At 37.7% G+C, this 22,500-nt stretch overlaps 2 protein-coding genes across 17 annotated transcripts in view; both read right to left on the bottom strand.

The window, feature by feature from the left end:
• Window positions 1–22,500, bottom strand: part of LOC135223644 (unconventional myosin-XVIIIa-like) — a 1,035,943-nt gene that overhangs the window by 99,562 nt on the left and 913,881 nt on the right. For 8 of the 9 annotated variants that reach the window (XM_064262281.1, XM_064262286.1, XM_064262283.1 and 5 more), the window contains 3 exons: window positions 10,094–10,213; window positions 9,133–9,384; window positions 4,829–4,983 (listed from right to left, as the gene is read on the bottom strand). In XM_064262281.1, the coding sequence (XP_064118351.1) occupies window positions 4,829–4,983; window positions 9,133–9,384; window positions 10,094–10,213 (527 nt within the window). Of the gene's footprint in view, window positions 1–4,828; window positions 4,984–9,132; window positions 9,385–10,093; window positions 10,214–11,231; window positions 14,832–22,500 lie in introns of those variants that run through there. The other variant, XM_064262287.1, reaches the window with a different exon arrangement.
• LOC135223646 (nucleolar protein dao-5-like) overlaps window positions 14,855–22,500 on the bottom strand; it is a 63,219-nt gene continuing 55,573 nt past the window's right edge. For 5 of the 8 annotated variants that reach the window (XM_064262289.1, XM_064262291.1, XM_064262294.1 and 2 more), the window contains 2 exons: window positions 18,635–18,694; window positions 14,855–16,081 (listed from right to left, as the gene is read on the bottom strand). In XM_064262289.1, the coding sequence (XP_064118359.1) occupies window positions 14,855–16,081; window positions 18,635–18,694 (1,287 nt within the window). The remainder of the gene's footprint in view (window positions 16,082–18,634; window positions 18,695–22,500) is intronic. The other 3 variants (XM_064262290.1, XM_064262292.1, XM_064262296.1) reach the window with 1 other exon arrangement.

The following is a 22,500-nucleotide window of genomic DNA, read 5'->3' as shown; positions in this document are numbered from 1 at the left end:
GCTCGCTCACCTTTATTATAAGGTGTCGGTATGGTTTCTGGGGCGAGTGAAACCACTACCACAGGTCCTTTTCCATTTAGCCTCTCCCTACATCAAAAAACCTCAACTAGAGAGGAGCTGACCTAAGGCTCACTACCCGCTACCGTTACGGCTAGCGCCTCTGACGTCATTCCTTTGATAGCAAGTCACCCCCTCCTACCTGCTCCGGCGGACCCAGGATTCCGGCATAGCCGGACCCCTTGAGGATGTTGACTGCCTGGAGGCTCCGGCCTCATACGGGGTTACATTATTGCATGTATTCTACTTGTATAATGCTGCTTGTATATTTCTGTCTTAGTTTAAGTTTACGGAGCCACCATGCTCCTCCGGGAGCTACTCCCTCCTTTTAGATTAAGTTTTACGGCGGAGTTACCAAGCTCCGCCACCTTACCCGATCTCTCCCATCTCGACACCCGGTACCTGCTCGGACTACTCCTTCTCCGGTGTATGGCAATAGTAGCTACCTCGAATTCAGTAGTTTTCTGTTCTCCGGTGTCACCAGAAACACTGTTAACTACTTACTACTAGCTCTACCGGATTCTTCGGCATGGTACATGGCAAAGAGAAGGCCGAGATGGGGATAATTCTACAACACCGGAACACTCCGGTGTTATGGCATATCAACCATGGACATTGTCCGGATGGTTAACAATGGTACTCGTGTATCATTCCATTTACAGGCCACCCATTGTATGGAGACCGGCTGCAACGCCGTCCTCCAGGATTTTAATATTGTATGAGAATAAGACATCTTTCTTTAATAAACAGTATTTAGACCATACTCTGTTATGCCTTTTTGCTTCTTTCCTATTTTGAAGTGAATTGCTGCAGCAGCTAGTCTATGTAGCTCCAACTCGTTATCAGCCAGTTGAGAGAAATGAGGGCAATGATCTCGAGCTGACTGTCCGACCGACAGTTCTACTCTTTATGTGTGGATGCTCATCCATCGAACGGTTTTGGTTGGACTGACAGGTAAACCTGTGCTTGAATACTGGCCTAAGAGATGGAGCAGGGCCTGACTTTGGAATGCCTGTCCCAAATTAGGAGAATGATAAAGGATACCCAGGAGTTTGTTTCAACTTGGGATCCTTATTTGAAAAGTTCCTTAAAGCTTTCAAATATCCTTGATATGGCATTGGAGCCCTATAATCAAGCCCTCACCACCATGAAGAAGCAACGACAGCAGCTGCCAATCAAGATGTTCATCACATGTATGAAGAAGGACCCTCCAAAGCCTCCTGAAACTCCTGAAATAGTGCCTCACAAACTGCCGGAAGAAGTGCCTCTTGAATCACTTGAAGAAGTGCCTCTTGTATCTCCTGAAGAAGTGCCTCCCATAGTACCTCTTGAAGGTGAAGAGGCACCCTCAGAGGAGATGCAACTCCTCTGCTTACTTGTGCAGTCATCCTTGTCACCATTCATTGGACTGCACAACTACTTCATCATCATCATCTTTAAGCAACATTCATCACCGGTGAGTACCCTATTTATGTATGTTGTACTAGTATGAACATATAACATTTTTTTTAACGTTCATACATGTTTTTGTTCTCTCTCTGTCTCTGTCTCTCTTTCTCTCTCTTGTGAGATATGTACATACAAATGTTTCCCTTGTAAAAGGAAAATGGGATGGCTTGAATAGTAATTGTATGGAAGAAAATGTACATAGCTGAATACTTATGGGGGGACTGGATTATTTTCACACGTATGTAACTAAGTCATAGAGTGTGTACCTATATTTTTAACCATAAAATGTTTAAGATTTCCTTCGAAATGATATATTAATAATATCATTTCAAGATTAACACAGTAATAAGATAATAGTTTAATATATATTTGATGTAGGATGGTAATTTGAGGGATCTTTGGTGTTTGAACTTTCAAGATAGGCAGCTATAAGCATTTCTGGAGGGGGTGGATTTTAAGTATTCACAGATTCTAGCTATTTGCAGGTGGTCTGGACGCATCCACTGCAAATATGGGGGGCTCACTGTACTTGGAAAAAATTGGCTAAATATCTCAAAACAATTTGGAAAATAAAGAAAATGTATTGGAATATAATTAGCTCATCACAGAGGTCAACTTATATCTTGTCAATTTCATATAATACATCTACTCAATGCATTGTCACTATTCCTTGACTTATAGGGCAATCAAAACAATGGCCAGTGTCAAGCTGAGTTCATTAACAATAATCAACCTATACAAAACAGAGAGAAAAATGGTGCAAAAGCTCGAGCTAATTTTTCGGTAATTACACTCTGACCTTCCCATCCCAAACCAATCAAGACCAATAGACTAGGAGTCTACATAGTAAAGGAAAGGTAAATAAATTCCTGAATTAAAAAATTTAAAAAATAAATAGGAAAAATTTATAAATAAAAGTATGAATAATTAAATCTAGTACTACTGACAGAAGCTATCTTGTCCCCTATCTATTTCATAAATTAACTTTGTTTTGCTTGCATTACAATTTGAATTAATTCTTCCTGATCCATTTTGGTAGGAAAAGACAGCTAACCAAACTAAATATTTATATAGCCAGCCTATTTTCCCTGAGGGGGTGGTTTCCAGCCACCAACAAGTATAAAGTCTTTGCAAATCCACATCTGGCCAAACATAACCTACAATAACCTACTACAAAAGTAGACAGGCAAAAGTGTGGCCATTTGACCTCTCTGCAAACTCTGCAAAGGTCTTTGAAATTAAGAAAATACATTTAAAAGAAACCCCAAAATAAATTTCTAAAAATACCTTCCAACTTTCAAGTATCTTACCTATTCCCAAATAAGAACCCACATGCCTACGTACTTGAATAAAAAGTAGGGTTCCCGGTCCAGGATTCGGTAATTACACCAGTAGTTGAGCAGCCACCACAGGTTCCAAGACAGAGCCCACGGGTTTAAGGCCCAGAAGGATAGGACTACCCTAATCATGTGTGGCAAATCCTGCTGGCTTCATACTGAAACAAGGCCTCCTTTACTAAGCTGCAAAACTGCAGGACCCTCAAGAATAAGAACAAGAACTTCATGCCTATGTTTTGGATTCACAATGCATTACCTCAACAATTTGTGCATGGAGTTCGAAGTACTGTTGATTATGGATAATGCTGGTGGCCACCCTATGGATCTTTATTACGAGGGAGTCCAGCTCTAGATCCTCCCTGCCAACACCACCTCTCTTCTCCAGCCTATGAACCAGGCCATGATCCACCATACCTTCAAGGGACTCTACACCCAGAACTCCCTCGAGTACCTTGAAGGCAGTGGACACTGAAGTTAATGTAAGCTGAAGGAGTAGTGGTGTAAATTTACGACTGCCATGTCTGACCATCACTGGCCAATCGCTAAAGGATATGTGTGCTGGAAAAAGTTATGGTTGGAGTGTGTTTGCAATTACATATCAGGGCTTCTCTCTTGAAGAAATTCAACATTTGGCCATAGATAAGGCAGTCCTATTGGCAAGAATGCTTGGTGGAGAAGGCGTCAATGACATTACCAAAGATGAAGTTGGCACCCTCACTGACCACCACTCTGACCCCCTGATGGACCAGGATTTGGAAGAACTGATGAAGTCTGTCGGGGAGGAAGTAGACATGGCAGGTTCAGGGGATATGAGGAGGAAGATGAGGCCCTGTCTTTGTGACATCTGTCCTGAATTATAAAGGAGATGACTGGGGCTTGAGATTCTTATATAGAATGCTCCATAAAGTTTTTGAATGTCCTTGATGCGTGCATGGGGCCCCATAATAACCACCTCGTCAGCACTAAGAAGTAGCAACAGCAGCTGCTTATCACCATGTATCTCGAGCCCATAAAGAAGGATCCTCCCAAGCCTCCCAAAGGCCTGAAGAAGTGCAATTGGTGGACAAAGTGCCTGAAGAAGTGGGAGGAGGCACCCACAGAGAAGATGTAACTTCTCTGCTTTGCTGTGCAGTCATATCTTCATCGTCATTCATTAGACTGCACAGCTAATTCATCATTATCTTCAGTCAACATTCATCACTGGTGATAACCAGTATAATTTATGTAATCTTAAACTTCTCATTAATTTGCATACTTCTGTCAATGCATATTGTAATATTTAGGCAAAGCACTTAATTTTTCCTGTACTTGGGAATGTACCAATGTTTCCCCATCTACAGTATACGTTAAAAAAAATGGTAAGGCTTGAATACTGTATGAAAGAAAATGTGCATGCCTGAATATAGGGGTAACTTGATTAGTTTTCACCTTGGCAACAGAACAGTTGTAGGAGTGTTCACTCATAACTGTAAGCCATATAATTTTAACGGTAATATTGTAACATGACTTTGAAATGATATTCAAGTGTTTTAGGATGATAGTATAAGGTTTATTTGGTGTTTGAAACTATCAAAATAAACCGTTATAAGCATTTTTAGAGGGGGTCTCAATTATTCAGCTATTCACAGATATTGTGATCCTAACCACCGCGAATACTGGGGTCGAATGTACATTTTAGCATTCCCGTAACTATAAATTGAAGAGCTTTATATCGATTTTCTGAAATTGCCCACTTACCAAAGTAAAATTCATTCATACACTATTTGTCTCTTGTCTTCTTATTTTCTATTTTTTTTCCTAATACAGTGAAGAGAAGGAATCCTATTACTTTTCTATATATCTAGGAATTATTTTCAGTACGTACAAATTTTTGTTGTGGTAGATTTGTACAAAAATTTAATCTTTAGCTTAAACAGTTAATTATGAAAACAAAATCTGCAGAAAAGAGAACCAACTATAAATTGTACTGTCTATACCAAACTTACTTTCTTTGTTTTTTTTCCAGTAGGTTGTTTCGGGAAGTCTGCTCTTCCAATAAGATCTTTAAATCATTCATTTCTGCCTGGAGTCGCTGACATTTGCGTTTAAGCTGAGCTACCACCTGTCGCTGTTCATCTGTTTCTTCATACGCATCTCCCACCTGAGAAAAGTGCACTACTTGATAACTGAAAAACATTGTTACTATCGCTGCTACAATTTATAATATTCTGGATCTATGAATTGTAAGGATAACACCATACACATACATTTAGAAATGAGCCAAATATTTTTATTGAAATTAACCTTTATGGCCATGAAAGCAGAAGCCAAATAAGTACTCCAAAATGGAGGGACTCTGCAAGATACCCAAAACATAAATCAAGCCAATCCAAGCCAAGGCCTCTTTGACAGTTGATTTTATTGACACTGTTTTAGACCAAAATCTAACTATCATCATTCTCATGACTCTGGTCTTAAAATTACAACTTTATATCTCTGGGTTCATGTCTGAAATATTTGTTTGGTTTGTCTTGACACTCAGCCATAGTGAAAACTCAAAGGGCAGTACCGAATCCCACAAGATAAAAAATGGCTCTTACATTTAACAATTTTATTTTCAGTTGTCTCTTCTATGTAGTTCTATTTCTAAGTACTCAATCAGAAATATGAACAGTGATGTATATAATGATATAATAAGTTCAAGACTTCTATTCTATATTATTTTTTCTCTCTTCATTCTCCATCATCATCATTTCATGTATATTTAGTAACTACTACTATCATAAAAAAACTGTCTGTGGAAACAAAACATTTATACAAATATTCATTTTAAGACTTAAAGCCATTATTTTATATTAACTTTATTTAAGTGTCTGCACAATCTTCAAACACTCCTCATATAAAGAACCTTTCAATTACACCTGGCAGACTGCCTCACTATTTGTGCATCTGTCCAAAGCTACAACTATATAACAGACTGGGTTACAAACCCCTAAGTTAAACCTGTCTGGCATAAGGTTCAGTACTGGTCAGACAAAATTAAGCTTGGCCAGAGACATCAGTTTCTATTAAGGCCTTGATGACTAAAGTCAGATGAGGAAAATCTAAAATGATTTTACAAGAATATCAAACAGAAGTGGAAATGCTTACAATAGCAGTATAACTAATTACAAAAGAAATGACACAAGTAAAGATAAAGTTACATGTTCCAGTTTCTTGAGGAAAAAAGAGCAGACAAAATAGTTCTTGATGCTATCATACAGATGGACAAAGACAGATTTGTACACTGTAATGCAGTCAATGTCAAGTGCTATTTGATTGATATATTGTATGTACTTGATAATGTATTTGCTGAATTCAATTTACATACTTTTTGTACACATCAGTGTTTGCTTGTTAATTTAATCTTATTTTATTTGTTCTAATTAAACTAATTAGAATTGAAACAAATTCAGGTTACAATATCTGGAGTCAGTATGTTTATGCCTGACACCATCCCTTCTTCCCTCTTTTATATCAAAACTAGTGCATTGTGAAAGACAAGAGAGAAAAGAAAAGAATTGTCCTGTATATTATAACATGCATCCTCCTCCTCAAGTAAGTATAGTCCATCATTATCCTTTTTTTTCACAAGGACCATAACAGAAACAAATATTTTAATAAGCCACTGTTTTTGTACAAATATACATTGGCGCTCGTCTCAGTGAAAACTGGTTTTACTTTTTCTTATTGTATTCTTTTCTTTAACAAAGCAGACAAGATACAGTGGGTAAATGAGAGAAGGCCTGAGTAGTCACCAATATATACGTTAAAACCAACTACCTAATCATCAGTCCATAGAAAATAGTAACGTTTATTTATGATTTACATATTTCTTTATTAGCTGTACATTTCATCATCAGTGTGTTCAAGGGATACTCTACAATACTGCCACCACTTGGAGAATGTAAAAACTATATATTTTTGTTTACTAAGACAAAACCCATTACTACAAGTGGATAACATTAATCTTGGCAAATGTATACTGACTGTAATATTATAGCCTCGTCTTATGATGACTGCAATTAAAAAAATAATGGTTATTCACTAACTTTGTTTTTCACTCAAAATGGTTCTAATAACAGGATACTTTTAACTGTTTTTGACTTGTCACAACTAATTAAAGAATATCCAGAAAATCTCAATTACAACAAATATTTTGTATGCAGAATATAGAAGCCAACCATTCAAATGATGTCAATTATTTCCCATCACACATAAATAGGGGCATTTCATAGTTTCATTGAAACACTTGAAACACCAGTAGTATGGGAGCTTCGACTTTTGGCTATTCTTATTCATCAAACTCGCAAATTCTTCATCAAAACTACAGCCAGCATGCAAGATTATTCAGTCTGACAGAGGTCTTTTTCTGGTAGGGCTGCCAGATACTTCTCCGGGCTAACAAGCCCAACAGTATAAATGTCATCTAAAGTACAGGGTAACACTATCCTCAGAAGTTGTTCTTTGGGCTACAAATTTATAAGTTTCCAACAACTTTTGTGTATTCAGCAAGTTAGGCAGGGAAAGATAATTGCAAGTTTCTCCTGACTCAGCTGAATTAAGAAACTGAACTTAGTGAATGAACTAAATGCACACAGAGCACTGAACTTTAAACAAAAAGAATATGAGTGTTTACTAATGATTACTTGAGATAGCTCTCTATCGCCTCCCTTTTAGATGTGACAGGGACATAAAAGAGTAACCAAAATGTATATCCGTGCTTCCATCTCTGCTTAGTTTAATTGTCAATACTTGTTTGCTATCTTTTCAACTCATAATTACTGAGTACCCCAGACACTAAGGTTTAGAAGCCAATGAACAGACTAATTTTATGCAAATTAATGTTTACATAGTGCAAGCTGCAAGCTGAAAAAATGGACTTTCTCATAAAATTTCAGACAACCAAGTCAACTTGGAACACTGGAGAAACCTACTCCACCTCCATCTCCTCTTTGAGATCTTCCCTAAAATACCTCATTACACATTTTAATGATCATGCATTGGGTACTTGTAGGGTAGTTTAAAACTTTTTATCACTCACCCATTTATCTTTGTCCATTCTCACTGATCTCGTTCCACCCAATACCCGTTACTAACACACACACACACACACACACACACACACACAATGAGCCTCCTAGAAGGGTATCTAGGGCTTAAAATTTGCCCTATCATGTATAAAATTACATCAATTCTTTCTTTTGAGGGAGTTAACATGTCAGTACTAGCAGACCTAAAGTTATTGTGACCTAGCACGTGAGCCAATCCCTAAATGATCCTACATCATGTGGGTTAACAGAATGGCAGAATGTCATACCATCTGCAGGCCATTCTATTTCAACCTTCTTGATCCTGCATAGATATTCAGCCAGGTTAAGCAATGATTTGCTCATTTATTATTATTCAGATAAACTATGATATCATAGTTATCAAAGTCATTCATGGTTTCTCTCTCTATCTCTCTCGTTTTCTTATAGCGAGCTTTCGTCTGGAGCTGCCAGACACCCTCTAGGCTGGGAAGCTGAGGGTGGACTGCTTCTTGAGTGGTGTCTGTTCTCCTTATATTTGGGGTTGTCAGCAGGGGGTCTGCCCCATGCTGATATCCTATTGGCTGGCGGCAGTAAGTCTTCTTTATCATCTGCTAGTAGTGGGGGAATGAATCATCTGTTAGTAGTGGGGGACTGAAAGACAAGCCTGAACCAAAGATAGATGCTAATTTGGTCCACCACAGATGAGGCTGAGTAATTCCTTCAAGTTTCCTCTCCAATGCATAAATGTTTCCTAAAAATTATTGTTTCTGAAATATAAACCATTTTCCTGCAATACTGTCTCCCCCCTCACTCAAAGCTTCAAAGCTGAACTGGTGACCTCTCATTGTTTAAGGTAGCATGATTCTTCAGCATATGGGCAGCAATTTGTTAAAATTAAAAAATGTTTTTAATTACATTACTGCTGGTTTTTTCCAAAGTCATTGATATAAACTTTCATTTTTATAAATGTCTTGTATTCAATGTGCACATTTAAATGCCATAAAGAAACCTTAGGCCTTTTTCCTTACATCATCTGAATTTTAATGCATTTCCGTAAATCACATAAAATTGGGATTGTCTTTCAAAACTAAATGTGTGTGTGTGTGTGTGTGTGTGAGAGAGAGAGAGAGAGAGAGAGAGAGAGAGAGAGAGAGAGAGAGAGAGAGAGAGAGAGAGAGAGAGAGAGAGAGAGAGAGAGAGAGAGAGAGTGTCATGGTTTCTAATTCTGAATAACATACCTTCTTCTCCAGCTGCTTTTTAAGGAGGAGAAGTTGATCTAGATCATCTTCCTGCTGCTGCTTTGACTGCTTTTTCAGAAGTTCTATTTCCCTTAAGCACCACTCATATTTTCGTTTATATAAAGATGCATCTGCAGCTTCATCATCATCCATATCACCATTGAGCTCAGCTGCTGATAGAACTTCAGACCGGAGAACAAGCTTTTCCATCTCTAATTTGCCATTTGCCGTTGTCATACGTTTCACGTCAGTCTGAAAAAATATTCATTTTAAATTTGAATACCGTATATGAAAAGATAAATGGTTACATAATACATTTGTGTTCTGTAATCTAAACGATGATGAATTTCTGCTATGATAACCTCCAAAAAAATCTTATGAATAATTTTCAGTAAGTCTTCCTTTCATGATCTTCCGAATAAGTTAGATCCCTTATTCCAATTTCTTTCAATAAGAAAAATACCCTACATACATACTGTCCTTTAACACAGTAAAAAGAATGTGTAGTATTCCAAATTACAAAACCTACCTGGCATAGGGTATGTGATGTGACAAGAATATACATATTTAATAAAAACAAAAGACAACTCAGTACTGTCTATTAGGCCTTGTTCAGCTTATAAGGAATAGTGAAATAATATCAATAATTTTTTTTCAAGACTTAATTTTAAACAATAGCCACAAGTACAGTATTGTTTGTAAAATATTTCAAAAACTGTTACTCAATTAGTCTTCTACAAAAGGGCCAAGACTTGATTATACATGTGCCACAAGCTGAGATATGGACATCTCTCATAGCCCAGACACCCAGGTTATTAAATCCATTACAATTATATGCTATAGGAGTATAGAATTTTAATTTCACAGCATAGTAGTACTGAGGACCCTACACAAACGTAAAGAACAATATACGTAATTGAAAACAAGTAGTACGTACACTGGTACATTCTGTAGTAATTACCTGTAATCGGTCAATTTCCTTTTCTAGTTTCATCCTTTCAGCTTGCTCTGCTTCCAGCCTCTCCCCTGCAAGGTGTGCTGTTGTATGCTCTTCTGAAAGATCAGCTGTCACTTCAGACAGCTAGAGAGAACACCAAGTAAGTTGCAATAAGAACACAGTACACATATATTCATGCATATGATGGACCTAAGTTATGTAAAATTATTCTCTTGACATAACCAATCTTGATACATTATTTATGGCTGTTCACAAAATATAAAAATGTAATCATTACTACTTTAGGAACTGTAAACTTAAATTTTATAAATTTTACTGTTAAATTTGAAATGGCAGCTGACGTGAAATATACATAGTAAATACTATATTGAAAAATGAACAGTATTTTCTAGTATTAAATACTTTAATATACTAAAGCACTTTTTGTTTATTATTTATCTCTTCATAAAACACCTCGAAGCCAAGAACATAATAGCATGTTTGAAAAAAATAAAAATGCAGTAGTATATGTACGTATAATGATAATTGAAATCTTACACATATAACCTGGATATGAGACCAAGGATATGAAAATGCACACGGGTACTGAATGTTAAAAAAAGTCATAATAATTAAGAGCAAACATGTAAGATATGTCATTCACTCTTGAATAAGACTGCTGTACTGCTATAAGTCTTGTATAAATATCTACCAACCAAGAACTTACACTGCAGAATACATGAATTTTCTGGTTTTCGCATTCAGCGTCTAATATCATTTGGGCAGACTGCAAGTGAACAAAGTGGATGAGAAAGGGTAACAATACTTAAAAATAAAACACACACACATATGATAACAAAACAGTGCAAGGTATAAAAAATTACAATTACAGTAGTATTCTATTCTTAAGAAGAGGAGTCCTCATATGCAACATATATACTGTATTTGGCAATTTCATTGCTAAACACAATCAAACACATTATCAACATGAACAATAAACAACGAAAACCTAAAACAACAATAAGAATTAAAAAAGACAGGATGTACCATATAAAAATGAGGTGCAAAAACGGAGAATTTAAAATTTTCTATAAAAACAAAGTTAAGGTCACAAAAGGAATACTGCATTGTAAAAGGATTCCATTTTAACTTTTTGACCTACTCTGTTTAGTGCTGCATTGGAGAGTGATCTGCTATATGACCTTCTAAGTGATTTATTAGATCGTGATCTTCGAAGTAGTCTGTCTGTCTCAGATAGTATAGCCTCAGATTCGGCAATCAATGGCGATGGTGTGACTGATCGTTCTCTGTAGTCCATCGGAGTGCGAGAGCGAGACCTTATATCTCTCTCACTCTGTACATCTGGAAGTGGCATTAATGTATCAAGCTGCCCTGGATCTATTGCATCAACAAACACTTCCTCCTCTTCTGAAGTTTCTTCAAAATTAAAATGCACTTCCTTTGTTGGTGATGCAGGGAGTGATAAAATTTTATGTTTATCTACAAATTCAAAGTTCTTTTTCTCTTCGGTTGGTGAAGCAGGCAACGAAGTTATGCAAAATTCTCCTCCCATTGGTGTATCTGGGAAAGATGCTACAGACTGCAAGGGTTTCGATGCTAATTCCAATTTGGGTACCAAATAACTAGGTAAAGGAGACCTTTTAACTGGTTCTACAAAACTTGATGCTTCTTTAGTTATAGCATCAACTTCTGATTCCAGTGCTGGAATGCAGTTCATTACTGATTGTTTGTAATCTGATTTACTCTTGCCTAAATCTTCTGCTGGCTTTATATTTTCATTATTTGACAAAGCAGAACCAGCGTTAGCAGACACCTTGATATCAAATGCACTTATTCTTTTCTTAGTCTTACAGTCAGGCATTAATGAATCTTTCTGGTAATCTGACTTTGCAGATTTCTTCCCTAAAGGTATTCCGGTCTTAGAAAGCTTATCTTCAAGAGTTTTTCCACCTTTTGCAACAGATTCAATAATGAAAGACTTTATACCACCCAGTGTTTTGCTACCTTTGAACTTACTCTCAAAATTATCAATACTCTGTTCACCAGTGCTACTAGTGCCTTGATCTATACTTGCATCTTTACCAACAATGACATTTTCCTTGGTGATGTCCCCTGCTTTAGCATCATCAGAATTAGACTCAGTTTTTGAACATTCACTTGTGGTGCAAGCAACCTTCACTCCGTTACTTGTAATTGCTGTACAACTAACCATATTGGGCTTACCATCTACTGCATCAAGCAAATTCTCAACTTTAACGATATTTGTATCAACTTGGCATTTCCCTTTTTCATCGGGGTCCTCACTGTTTGTGTCTTTGTTTTTCTTTTTCTTTTTCTTAACATCTTTTTTCATACTTTCCCCAATTAGCAAAGATGGTTCAGCTCCATCATGAGCTACATTAACAGCTTTTACTCCAATATCACTTTCATTTATATTATTAGGCACATCCTTAGAGCATTTTGCATTTTTAAAGTCTGGTGCTTTGTTCTCTGCTGTCTTTGAATTATGAACATTCATATCATTTTCTACTTTCAGAGAACTCTCCTCCTTTTCTAATTTTACTTCCCTAGTATCTTTCAAAGGTTTTTCTTTAATACCTGTGTCACCATTACTTCCCAAACACTTGTCTTTTTCTACAGTCTTTTCAATTTTTTCAGAACTCTTATCATCACTATCTCGAGTGTTCTGATTGTTGAAACTTACAACACTATCTAGATTTTTCTGATTATTGGAAATTACATTATTGTCACTAGAACTGTTACCATCACTCAACTCTTTCAGTTCTTTGGAAATTACATTACTCAGATCTTTCTGATTATTTGCAACACTATTTTTTTCTTTTTGACTACTGACATTTCTTTTTACATCATCTTCTGACAAGTTAGATTTTACCTTTTTAAGAATTTTGTCACCTGCAGAAGGAGGGCATTCGGATGGCTTTTTAAACTTAGAAGTACCACCAAATTTAGCTGCATTTATGGATGCTATACCCGAAGCTCCAGGCACTATCTTCTTATGAAGATTTGGTGTTGACTTTGGATCAACCAAAGCTGCACCTGATGCTGATCTCAATTTGACCAAGTTTGGATTATTAAGAATTTCTGGCTTTTCTGCAGCCTTTCCAGATTCAAACAGGTTTTTGATACCAGAAATTTTACCCACCTTAGGTTTGTTTAGAGGTTGCTTCATCTTTGATTTTTCACTTACTTGAGAGGCATCTTCACTTTCCCAAAGGTTCATCATTGCAGATAATTTCTCACCTTTAGGTTTCCTGATCCCAGTTCTCTGAGATATATCTGGTGAAATAGTACGAGAAGTGTCACTGGCAACAGAGCTACACCTGCTTCTATCAACAAATGTTTCTATCTCACTAAAATCATTATCAACATCCTCCTTGTCATCAGCTATATCAGCAATTCTGATTCCATTAACCTGAAGCAAACTCTGATCTGGCAAAGCTGACTGGACTTTATTTTTTGCAACATTTCTTAATTCACAGTCCTCTAACACTCCATTCAAAGTTTTCGTACCCATAGCTTCATCACCTATGGCAACATCATCATTGATGGACAAATTCTCAGCAGCATTATTCGCCTCTGTTTTAGAGGTAAGTACAGCTGGAACTTCTGCAATATGCTTTTTTGACACAGCAGAATCAGATCCATCTCTGTCCTTTTCATCAAGACCTGTAGATTCTTTACATGACATAGGAGGGCCAGGACCACTGTTTGGCGTAATCTGGAGTTTTCCTGTTACAACTGGAGCTGTTACTTTAATTCCAGCACTAGCTTTCTTGTTAGGAACAGGGCTCCCTGAACGCACTTTATGACTTGAAGGTACTGACTGTGAGGCCTGTTCTGCTGGCTGTTTAGGCAATGAATTTTCTTTTGTTTTATCTGTCACATCTTTGTTTACCGATATACCTACTGATATTTCCTTTAAATTCCTAGCACCATCCTTGTACAATGGCAAATCATTAGACATTATTCCACTATCTACAGCACAATTCTCACTAGATGCAGGAATCCCAGCTGGAGTATTTTTTTGATCTAATACAGAGGAATAAATATTCTTGGTTAGTGAAGTTTCATTCACAGAAAACAATGATGGCTCTTTAGATTTACTTGATACTGAAGCATCTGCAGAAGGGGTATCATTGCCAGAAGTAGATACATGAATGCTTCCTTTCACAGCATTAAAAGGTTTTTCTACTGAACTCAATGACTTTCCTTCTCCTTCAGCATTGTTCCTGGTATCAAACTGTCCAGCAACAGCTGCAGTTTTTTTGTTAAAATCATTACGCTTACCACTCAAAACATGAGCAGATTCTTTTTCCATTTTATCAGAGTTACTTGTAGGTTCATTTGAAACTGAAACACTTAATGATTCTGTTATTTTGACATTATCACTATTCACAGGGGTGTTTGCAGAAAATGAAGACTGAGATTCTGTACATGAAGTTTTTCCAAGTTTTGGTTTCACCGACGGTTCTTGCTGGTTGTGCAGTGGTGATGATGGTGGCATTTCCTGAAATGTACACACTGGTTTAATATCCTTTCCATTTTCAAAATTAATTGCATCATTTGTAATGTCTCTTTCAGTCTTATTATTTGATCTTAGATTTAAAGGTGCTAAGTGTCTAGGAGTTCCAGTTTGGTCACTTGGTTTTAATAACTCAAGTTCATCACCAATAAGCTCCACTTCAGCAATTTTAGCTTTAAGAGTTTCAACTTTTGCCATAACTTCAAGTTTCTTCTTGCTTACTACTCTTCTGTCTCCGTAGATTTGGTAATCTCTTTAACTACTTGATCCTCTAAGGAATTTTCTGTTTTAAAAGTATTTACTGTTTCCAAGATCTTTCCTTTACTTATTGTTTCCCCTATCTTTCCATCAATACATTTTTCTTCTTTTGGATTCTTTTCTGTATTTTTGCCCCTTGGGTCTTTGGGAAGTATTATATCTGATACAATCTTTACTTTGGGTGTGATTTCATCTTTATTTGTAATGTATTCTTTCTGTGTACTAGTATTTGAAGTAGATGTAATAGTTACTACTGACTTTTGCATGCTTTCCAAATCTGACTTTACTTCTAAATCTCCCTTTGGCTTGGTCTCTAAGTTTGAAAGCTCCCTATTCTTCCTCTCATTTTTGAGTGTAGAAGTAAGCATCACATTCACATTTGATTGGTTTGTTTTTTGAAGCTCCAAACTTTCTTTGCCTGTATTTTGGGACTTAGGCAGGCTTCCCAAATCAAGTTTTGTTTCTGGTTTTAATGGATCAACTGTTCCTAAGATGTTTCTGGTATTTGATTCATACTGGATTACAGATTTTGGCAAGTCATTTTTCTTATTACCATTACTATTTGCTACTTTTTGCGCTTCAACATCACTCTCCTCCTTAAGCATACCAGCAGAAGTACTATGAGTGTCTGGTTTTTCATCTTTACAATGAAGATGGGAACTTTGCAGACTCCCAGTATCTATTGTGTTTCCGGCAATATTAGCTTCCTGTCCTGGGCTGCACTCTTTCTTCAGTTTTCTCTCTGACTTATTTGTATTCTTTACTTTAAACTTACTACCTCCACTAGAAGAATTTTCAGGTTTAGATTTGGTGGATGAGAGAGGTGCAAGTACATTAATTGCATTGGCAAGATTAGCAGTATCTGCTGAGCTTCTGTGTGACATACATTGAGTTGTATCTACAGGTTGCTTGGTGTCTGTTCCTGTGACTGTACTAGGAGAATACTGGATATTTCCCATTTTACCAGAAGAAAGGCCTTTGTTTACAGCAGGCATGCTTTGACTATGGGCAGGAGGATTATGTGAGGGTTCCTGCGTTGCATCTCCTTCTGAAGGTTTAGGCTGCTGCTGATCAGGCAATGGACTAGTAGATGATGGAGTACGGGTAGATGAAGGTTGTGGTGCTCGAAGACCAGGTAACTGCACTACATCGAAGTACTCATCGTCACTATCAGAGCTCAGGTCGTCCAGCTGTGGGTATGATGTTAATAAGTGTCTGAAGTTCCTCCTGCGGATTATACTTTAAATTTCACCAAAAATGCAACTATAAGCAATTTACCTGACAATACTCCACAGTAATGGATAATCACTGATCTATGATAAATAATTTCCTTAAAATGTGCCTTTCTTAAATAAATGCCTACTTGCATTAACATATTTAAAAGTAATTATCTTAAATTAGATTACTAAGAAAGAGTGTGTAACCAGCAAATTCAAAGCACAAAAAAATTATTTAAGCCAGAAATGTTAAAGATATGTGTATATTCAATTTGAACATGTAGCAAATATGCTATTCATGCAATAATGACATAAAAGTAAAACACGATGCGGAAAAATTCTGTTATGAAAAAAACCTTACGCTCTGTGACTCCAAAAAATGAAGTAAAAGTAATAGGATATAAGCTACAACAAAAGGTGGGCATGTTTAAACAGGCATAGTGCAAAATTACCACAATATACTAAAACTGCAGACAGAAAAACAGACAAAAGTGCAATATCAAAGGGGAGAGACGTTTTCTACTGATAAATAGTTCGGCGATTGTGGAAAAGAACGTAGTTTTATTTTCCTTTGAAACCACCACCATCTAAAACGTGTTTCTTCATGAGAGAGAGAGAGAGAGAGAGAGAGAGAGAGAGAGAGAGAGAGAGAGAGAGAGAGAGAGAGAGAGAGAGAGAGAGAAATAAGCTATGCTGCATTCCAACCAAACTACGTTACACAAGACAGATTTTTTTTTCTACTGGAAAATGGCTATAAAATACTTACAACTTAAAGCCACATGGTTATCTGTTTTTCGGGAGTAACACAGGTTAATCTAACTACCTATACAGCAACATTTAAGTTAACAAGCTTTTAAAATAAAACATGCCATGCACTGTTAATGTTAAAAAGACATTTTAAAGCATTTCATTACATACATACATAATAATATAATTTTTATTAATATTTATTATATCCTATATAATAGAAATATTATATATAATATATTTATTAGATATATATAATATATATATACGAAGGACAAAAATTCAAAAAACTTAAAGACGTGAAATCTAACAGTAAGTTGTTTCTGACAAGGGTGATGATTCACAATTGGCACCTTTGTATTGTTTGGTCTTTATTTACGATCGAGGCTGTTTCCCTACTGTTTTCTCTTCCAATATACAATTACTATAGCTTTTCACGACACATTGGCTACACTAAGAAATGATACTACCAGCTACTGGGTAGACATTTCCCTGTTGCAAACATAACAAGAATCAAATTATTCAAGCTTGATTTTCATATATTTTTCATCAAAATTTCCAGAAAATAAGCAAAAAGGAAACGTGCGAGAACAAACCAATAAAAACCTTTTGTGCTGTGTCTGATTAGCCGATTTTGCCTGTGAACAACCCCATTCATGTGAATCTTCATTTCAAAGAACTGACAAGGAAAAAGGAGCATGAACAGGTGGGAACAGACAATCTCGGGGGAGCGTTTGGAAGTGTCCAAACGAACGGTAAGCACAGATTAGGAAACTCCTACTAACATTCTAAACAATTTAAATGATTCCCTCTTTTGAAATTGGAAGAGTAACATAAAATGAATTATTTCAAGAAATTATTTGAACTCTGAATAGCAAATATACTACTAATAATATGCATTCATTATTCTAGCAGCTAATTTTATAGTATATTGAAAGATAACTAGATAAAGCCCTAATCTTTTTCTTTATAATAACAAATATAAGTCACTACTTCTCAAAACGACAGCTATATACAGCTCAACGTGTTGGTCACCTGAAATGGAGAAAAGCCAAACATTTCTCGACGACAGAACGAAACGAACGTTGTGGTTATCTGAAGGATAAGAGCATGAGGGGATATCCCGGGATGGGCGTGCGAAGTGGATCTAATGAAGGGGTTAAAGGGTTAATGGATGACTAACCATTATCCTTTGGAGCCAGAAAACACATCATGCCCACAATTCAAAAGCATTCCTGAACATGCTGGAATGAAAGAACCGGATTCGAGGGTTAGCTCTTGCGTCAAACATTTTTGTGAAATCGCTCAGAGAAGTGATCGAGTGATTCCTCAAGATTCAGTCCACAGCAACAGAAGTGAAAAACTGCCATATGCAGTAAATTGGGGAAACTGCAAAATTGAGAGAGATTATATAAAAACAAAAATGCTGTCACAGTCACAGAGGAAAAGGGAGCACGCAAGGACGATTCCAACACACACTCCACAACAGACTTCTAACATCCAATGCAACTGGCATGAAACAAAAATCTTTCAACACTCAATAACATTTCTACTTCATTACAAAATACTGACTTCAGCCTTCAAACATTATTATGTATATTCTAAAGCCAGGAACACTCGCAATCTACACATAGTGGGGCACTACGAAGATTCCAAAGAGGATTCTCTGAGCTCGAGCGCGCGCAAATGCACAAACATACCACAACAACATTTCTTTTTTTTTCGAAATGATGCACCTGTCTTTTTCTGTATCGACAACAGATTCTTTTTTTCTCTTACCCGAGACGGGTCGAACGGAGTACTGCAATTCGTTGCTGGATCCACCTCGATTGCCGAAAGCTGCGAACAGACAAAACCAGAACACACCGCCATCAAAAGATAGCTCAAATACTGTAGTACTACAAAGAAACCCGCGGTGGTCAGTGTTATCAAGGTCTATAGACCTTGCGTGTTATCATTCTACAGAATACTGGCTTAATGCTACAAAATTCCCTCTGCCCATCCTACCAACTCTATAATAGTTAATATAATCATGCAGCTAATTATATCCAACCCTAGTACCAATAATAATATTTATGCATAAAATTCAAAATGATTTTGCTGTTTAAATATCTCTAAGGACTTGTACAAGTTTTCGAGTGTGCAGGTCTCTCAATATCATGAAAAGCCCATAAGATAGCAAACAGGTCAACCACAGTCCCGGTAACATTCATCAGCGAGCCCATGTGTTCCTCAGTTATCTATCGAGTCCTCGAGGTAAATTTCGGTGGCCTGGCCTTTGCTTGGATTACGACGTCAAACTGGGATTACGACGTCAAACGGGGATTACGACATCAAACGGGGCAGATAACAGAAAAATTGTGCAAGTGATGATACAAGCATCAAATTTGGCACAAGGTATACTAATCAAATCTGCCTGATTGGCCAATTGAAAATCCAAGATGGTGGCCATTTTCAAGATGGCCACCAAAATAACCACCAGAAGTAGATGTTTTGCCTAGAAATATTTGTAGTTGTCTGATTTGCATGATCTAAGTGTGGATTCCTATGTTTTGAAGCCTGCTGAACTATACTTTCCTGTTTAAAAAGCACTCTTGAGACATATTTCTCAAGATGACCACCAAGATGTTTGTCTTTCTTTACAAAAGTTTTGTCCTGGCTAGTACATTTTCAAAGTTATGCATACCATGCTGCTATTTCTCGATCTGCTACTGTCACATATGCAACTGCAGAGTGATGTGCAGGGAAGCTCTGCTAGAGAGCACTTGCATCTTCCTTTGCAAACCTTCTTAAAGGACCACTGTTAATTCTTGACAGCTTGTTGCAATAAGTGATAGTGTTGTCCAATGTATCTGCCATACTTCTCCTTTCTGTGTCCACTCCCATTCAGCTGGACTGCTCATGTGTGGATTGCAGTGGGTTGCTTGGCCCCAGATGATCCCAGCCTGGTAGGCTGCACGCTTTGCATGTTCTCTGAGGGCTGCCTGTGTTGGTGGAATTGAGTTGTACGGCCTCTGCTTGCAGGCAAACAGATCTAGCCTTGCTTTGTCCACACCAGTGGCTGCGCTTGATCTGTTGTACAAGAAGACAACGAAACCTTCCAGCCTCTGCATGTCAAGATCACGAATTAATGTTGGATGCTGGCTGAGATTGATGAATGTTTCATTAATATCATCAAATACATTCCAAGTCTGCCATGCAGATTTCTTTGCTTTCCCACGGAAGGCAGACACAATGTCACATCCAGTGAATGCGTGAAAGTAGCGGGTCCCTCTAGCTTTCTCAAGCCCAATTGCAGAAACCACCTCATGGACTGGAATCCATCGCATATGAGCTCCTTGGCCAAAGGCAATCCACATTTCCTGAAGACCTAGTTTCTGGAAGGATGGCAGTACAGATGTTGCTATGACTAGCACATCTGTGTCATTAGCCTTGATGATTATAGACTTGCTCCAGTCAGTCGTTGCATCCCTAGTGTGAAGTGAACAAATATTCGACTGTCTGCTTCTTCGTGACAACATGAGGACACAGCATCCAGAGACTTCACTGTGTTGCAAATGGCATCCTCTCATTTTCTGATGATGACTGTGCTAGTTTGAGTGGCTCACATTCATCACCAGGATTTCCTGTGTTTGGATGCTGGAAAATGGACTCACTTGTACCGTGTAAAGATGTTTCAACTGTGGTCGCAGTCGGGTTATGATCTATGTTGTCAACTGCTCTAGTTGTGAACAAATTCTTTCTCAAGATTGGCGGACAGATTACTCCATCTTCCACATACTGGACAACAACTGCTTCTCCTAACTGTGCTGAGATTTCTAGGACTCGGTCATATGATCTGCTGACCCCATTCTCATGGAGCATTTCAATTATTTGTCTCTTTCTCCTCTTGACAAACACATACAAGCCCTTGTAGACTGCAAAATGTGGCTCCCGGTCCTCGGAATGCCTGTGGACATCCATTCCTTCCTTGTATTTGGCGAAGCAGTTGTACTGAAGAAGTTGTGATGTAGCAAAGTCTGATTTCAAAGCTCCATGATGGTGGCACGGCACAGCCTGTTCTAAGTCTTCGTCATGAAAATAGGTGCTGAAATTCAACTTCTAACGGAGCATGTCTTGTCTTATTATCCCAGTGGCTTTTGCTAGATGGATTGTTTCACCATAATGGGATGCTTCTAATAGGATTGAACCTACATCAGTTTCAACAGCCAACAGAACTTCTCATCCTTGGCGATTAGCTTGCAGCTGTGGACTGTGCAAAAGCAACTGATCCTTTGGTCGAGTAGGATGAACATCAGGCGAGTCAACACCAAGCTGTTCCAGCCTCTGCTGGTAAAGCTTGGTCAAATCACTGGCATTTTTCATCTCGCAGATGTAGGTGATTAGTTCAGAGAAACCAATTGGATATGCATCCTTCCAGTGTTCCTTTGCTTTTTCTTGCTCCCGCACCTTTAGGTATGCATGTTCTCAGTTATACAATGCCACCAAACAGCCAGGGTGATACTTCACTTCTTGGGTTATGACATCTCCTGCAATTAGTTTGGCGAGAAGTTTTGTATCACTGAGTGTTTTGGCACATTCATTTATTCTCCTATTCACTTACATTGTCATTGCTTCTCTAAGCTCCCCTCCTTCAGTTTCGCAGAAGAATGGTTCTTTTGTTTCAGTTTCTTGGAGCTTTCGTGGAATCTTACTTCTACTGCCCACATCACTAGTACCTGCGTGACTTGCTCGTTTTTCAGCTCAGTGTAACTTTGTGTTGCTGAACAGAAGCCTGCAACTATCATGATATTGTGCCTTACTTTTTCTCAATGTTTCCTCTATCCCAGAACCTTCGTCAAGTCTTGCAGGGTCTAGCTTGATTGGTAGCGCATTGAGTGAGTGAAACAGAGGAATATTCTTTGCAAGGTTCGTATATCCATCATCCCCTCTTCTGGCAGGATTGGCCTGGGGAGATTTTAGGTCTTCTTTCTTAACTTCCTGACATAGGCAACACTTGGTCCAGTCTGTTTTCCATGATCGTCCAGTAAAGTTCGCATCCGTGATTACGATGACTTTAAGGGTCGAGGGTTTACCCTTTTACCACCCTGTATATGTAATAGTATAATAGGCCTCTTATATCCTGTAATATACAATAAGCACTTTCCTGTATGGGATACAACTAGGTTCTTGCACTGTGCTAAACACCTAGTCCAATTGTTCATCCAGTGTCATAAGCCCCTTGCGATCTGTACACCATCCAGATAACTAAAACTCTTGTATCCTTGGTTCGGGTCCCCCGCGCTGGCATGTCCTGTCCATTCAGGTGCAGCTGCCTAACTGATTTGGGGTTGATTAGGCAGCAATTGGGATACTAGTAGGTTGTTGCAGTATGATGCCAACATAAATTTCCTACTTAGCTGACACAAAACCCCATGCTGAGTTTCACAGCAGTGATGTCACCAATGTGCCTTGGTAGTGCCCGACAATCACTCTTTTAATACAGTGCATTAACCATGTTATAAAACTAGAAAATATACATCAGCAGGCTTAAAAACATAGGAATCCACACTTAGATCATGCAATTCGAACTACAAATATTTCTAAGCAAAACATCAACTTCGGGTGTTTATTGAAAAATGGCCGCCATTTTGTTTTTTTAATAG

This window comes from Macrobrachium nipponense, chromosome 10, assembly GCF_015104395.2.
Source record: "Macrobrachium nipponense isolate FS-2020 chromosome 10, ASM1510439v2, whole genome shotgun sequence".
Taxonomy (NCBI): domain Eukaryota; kingdom Metazoa; phylum Arthropoda; class Malacostraca; order Decapoda; family Palaemonidae; genus Macrobrachium; species Macrobrachium nipponense.
The sequence above is the reverse complement of the archived record's forward strand: the minus strand, read 5'-3'. Positions and strand labels throughout refer to the sequence as shown.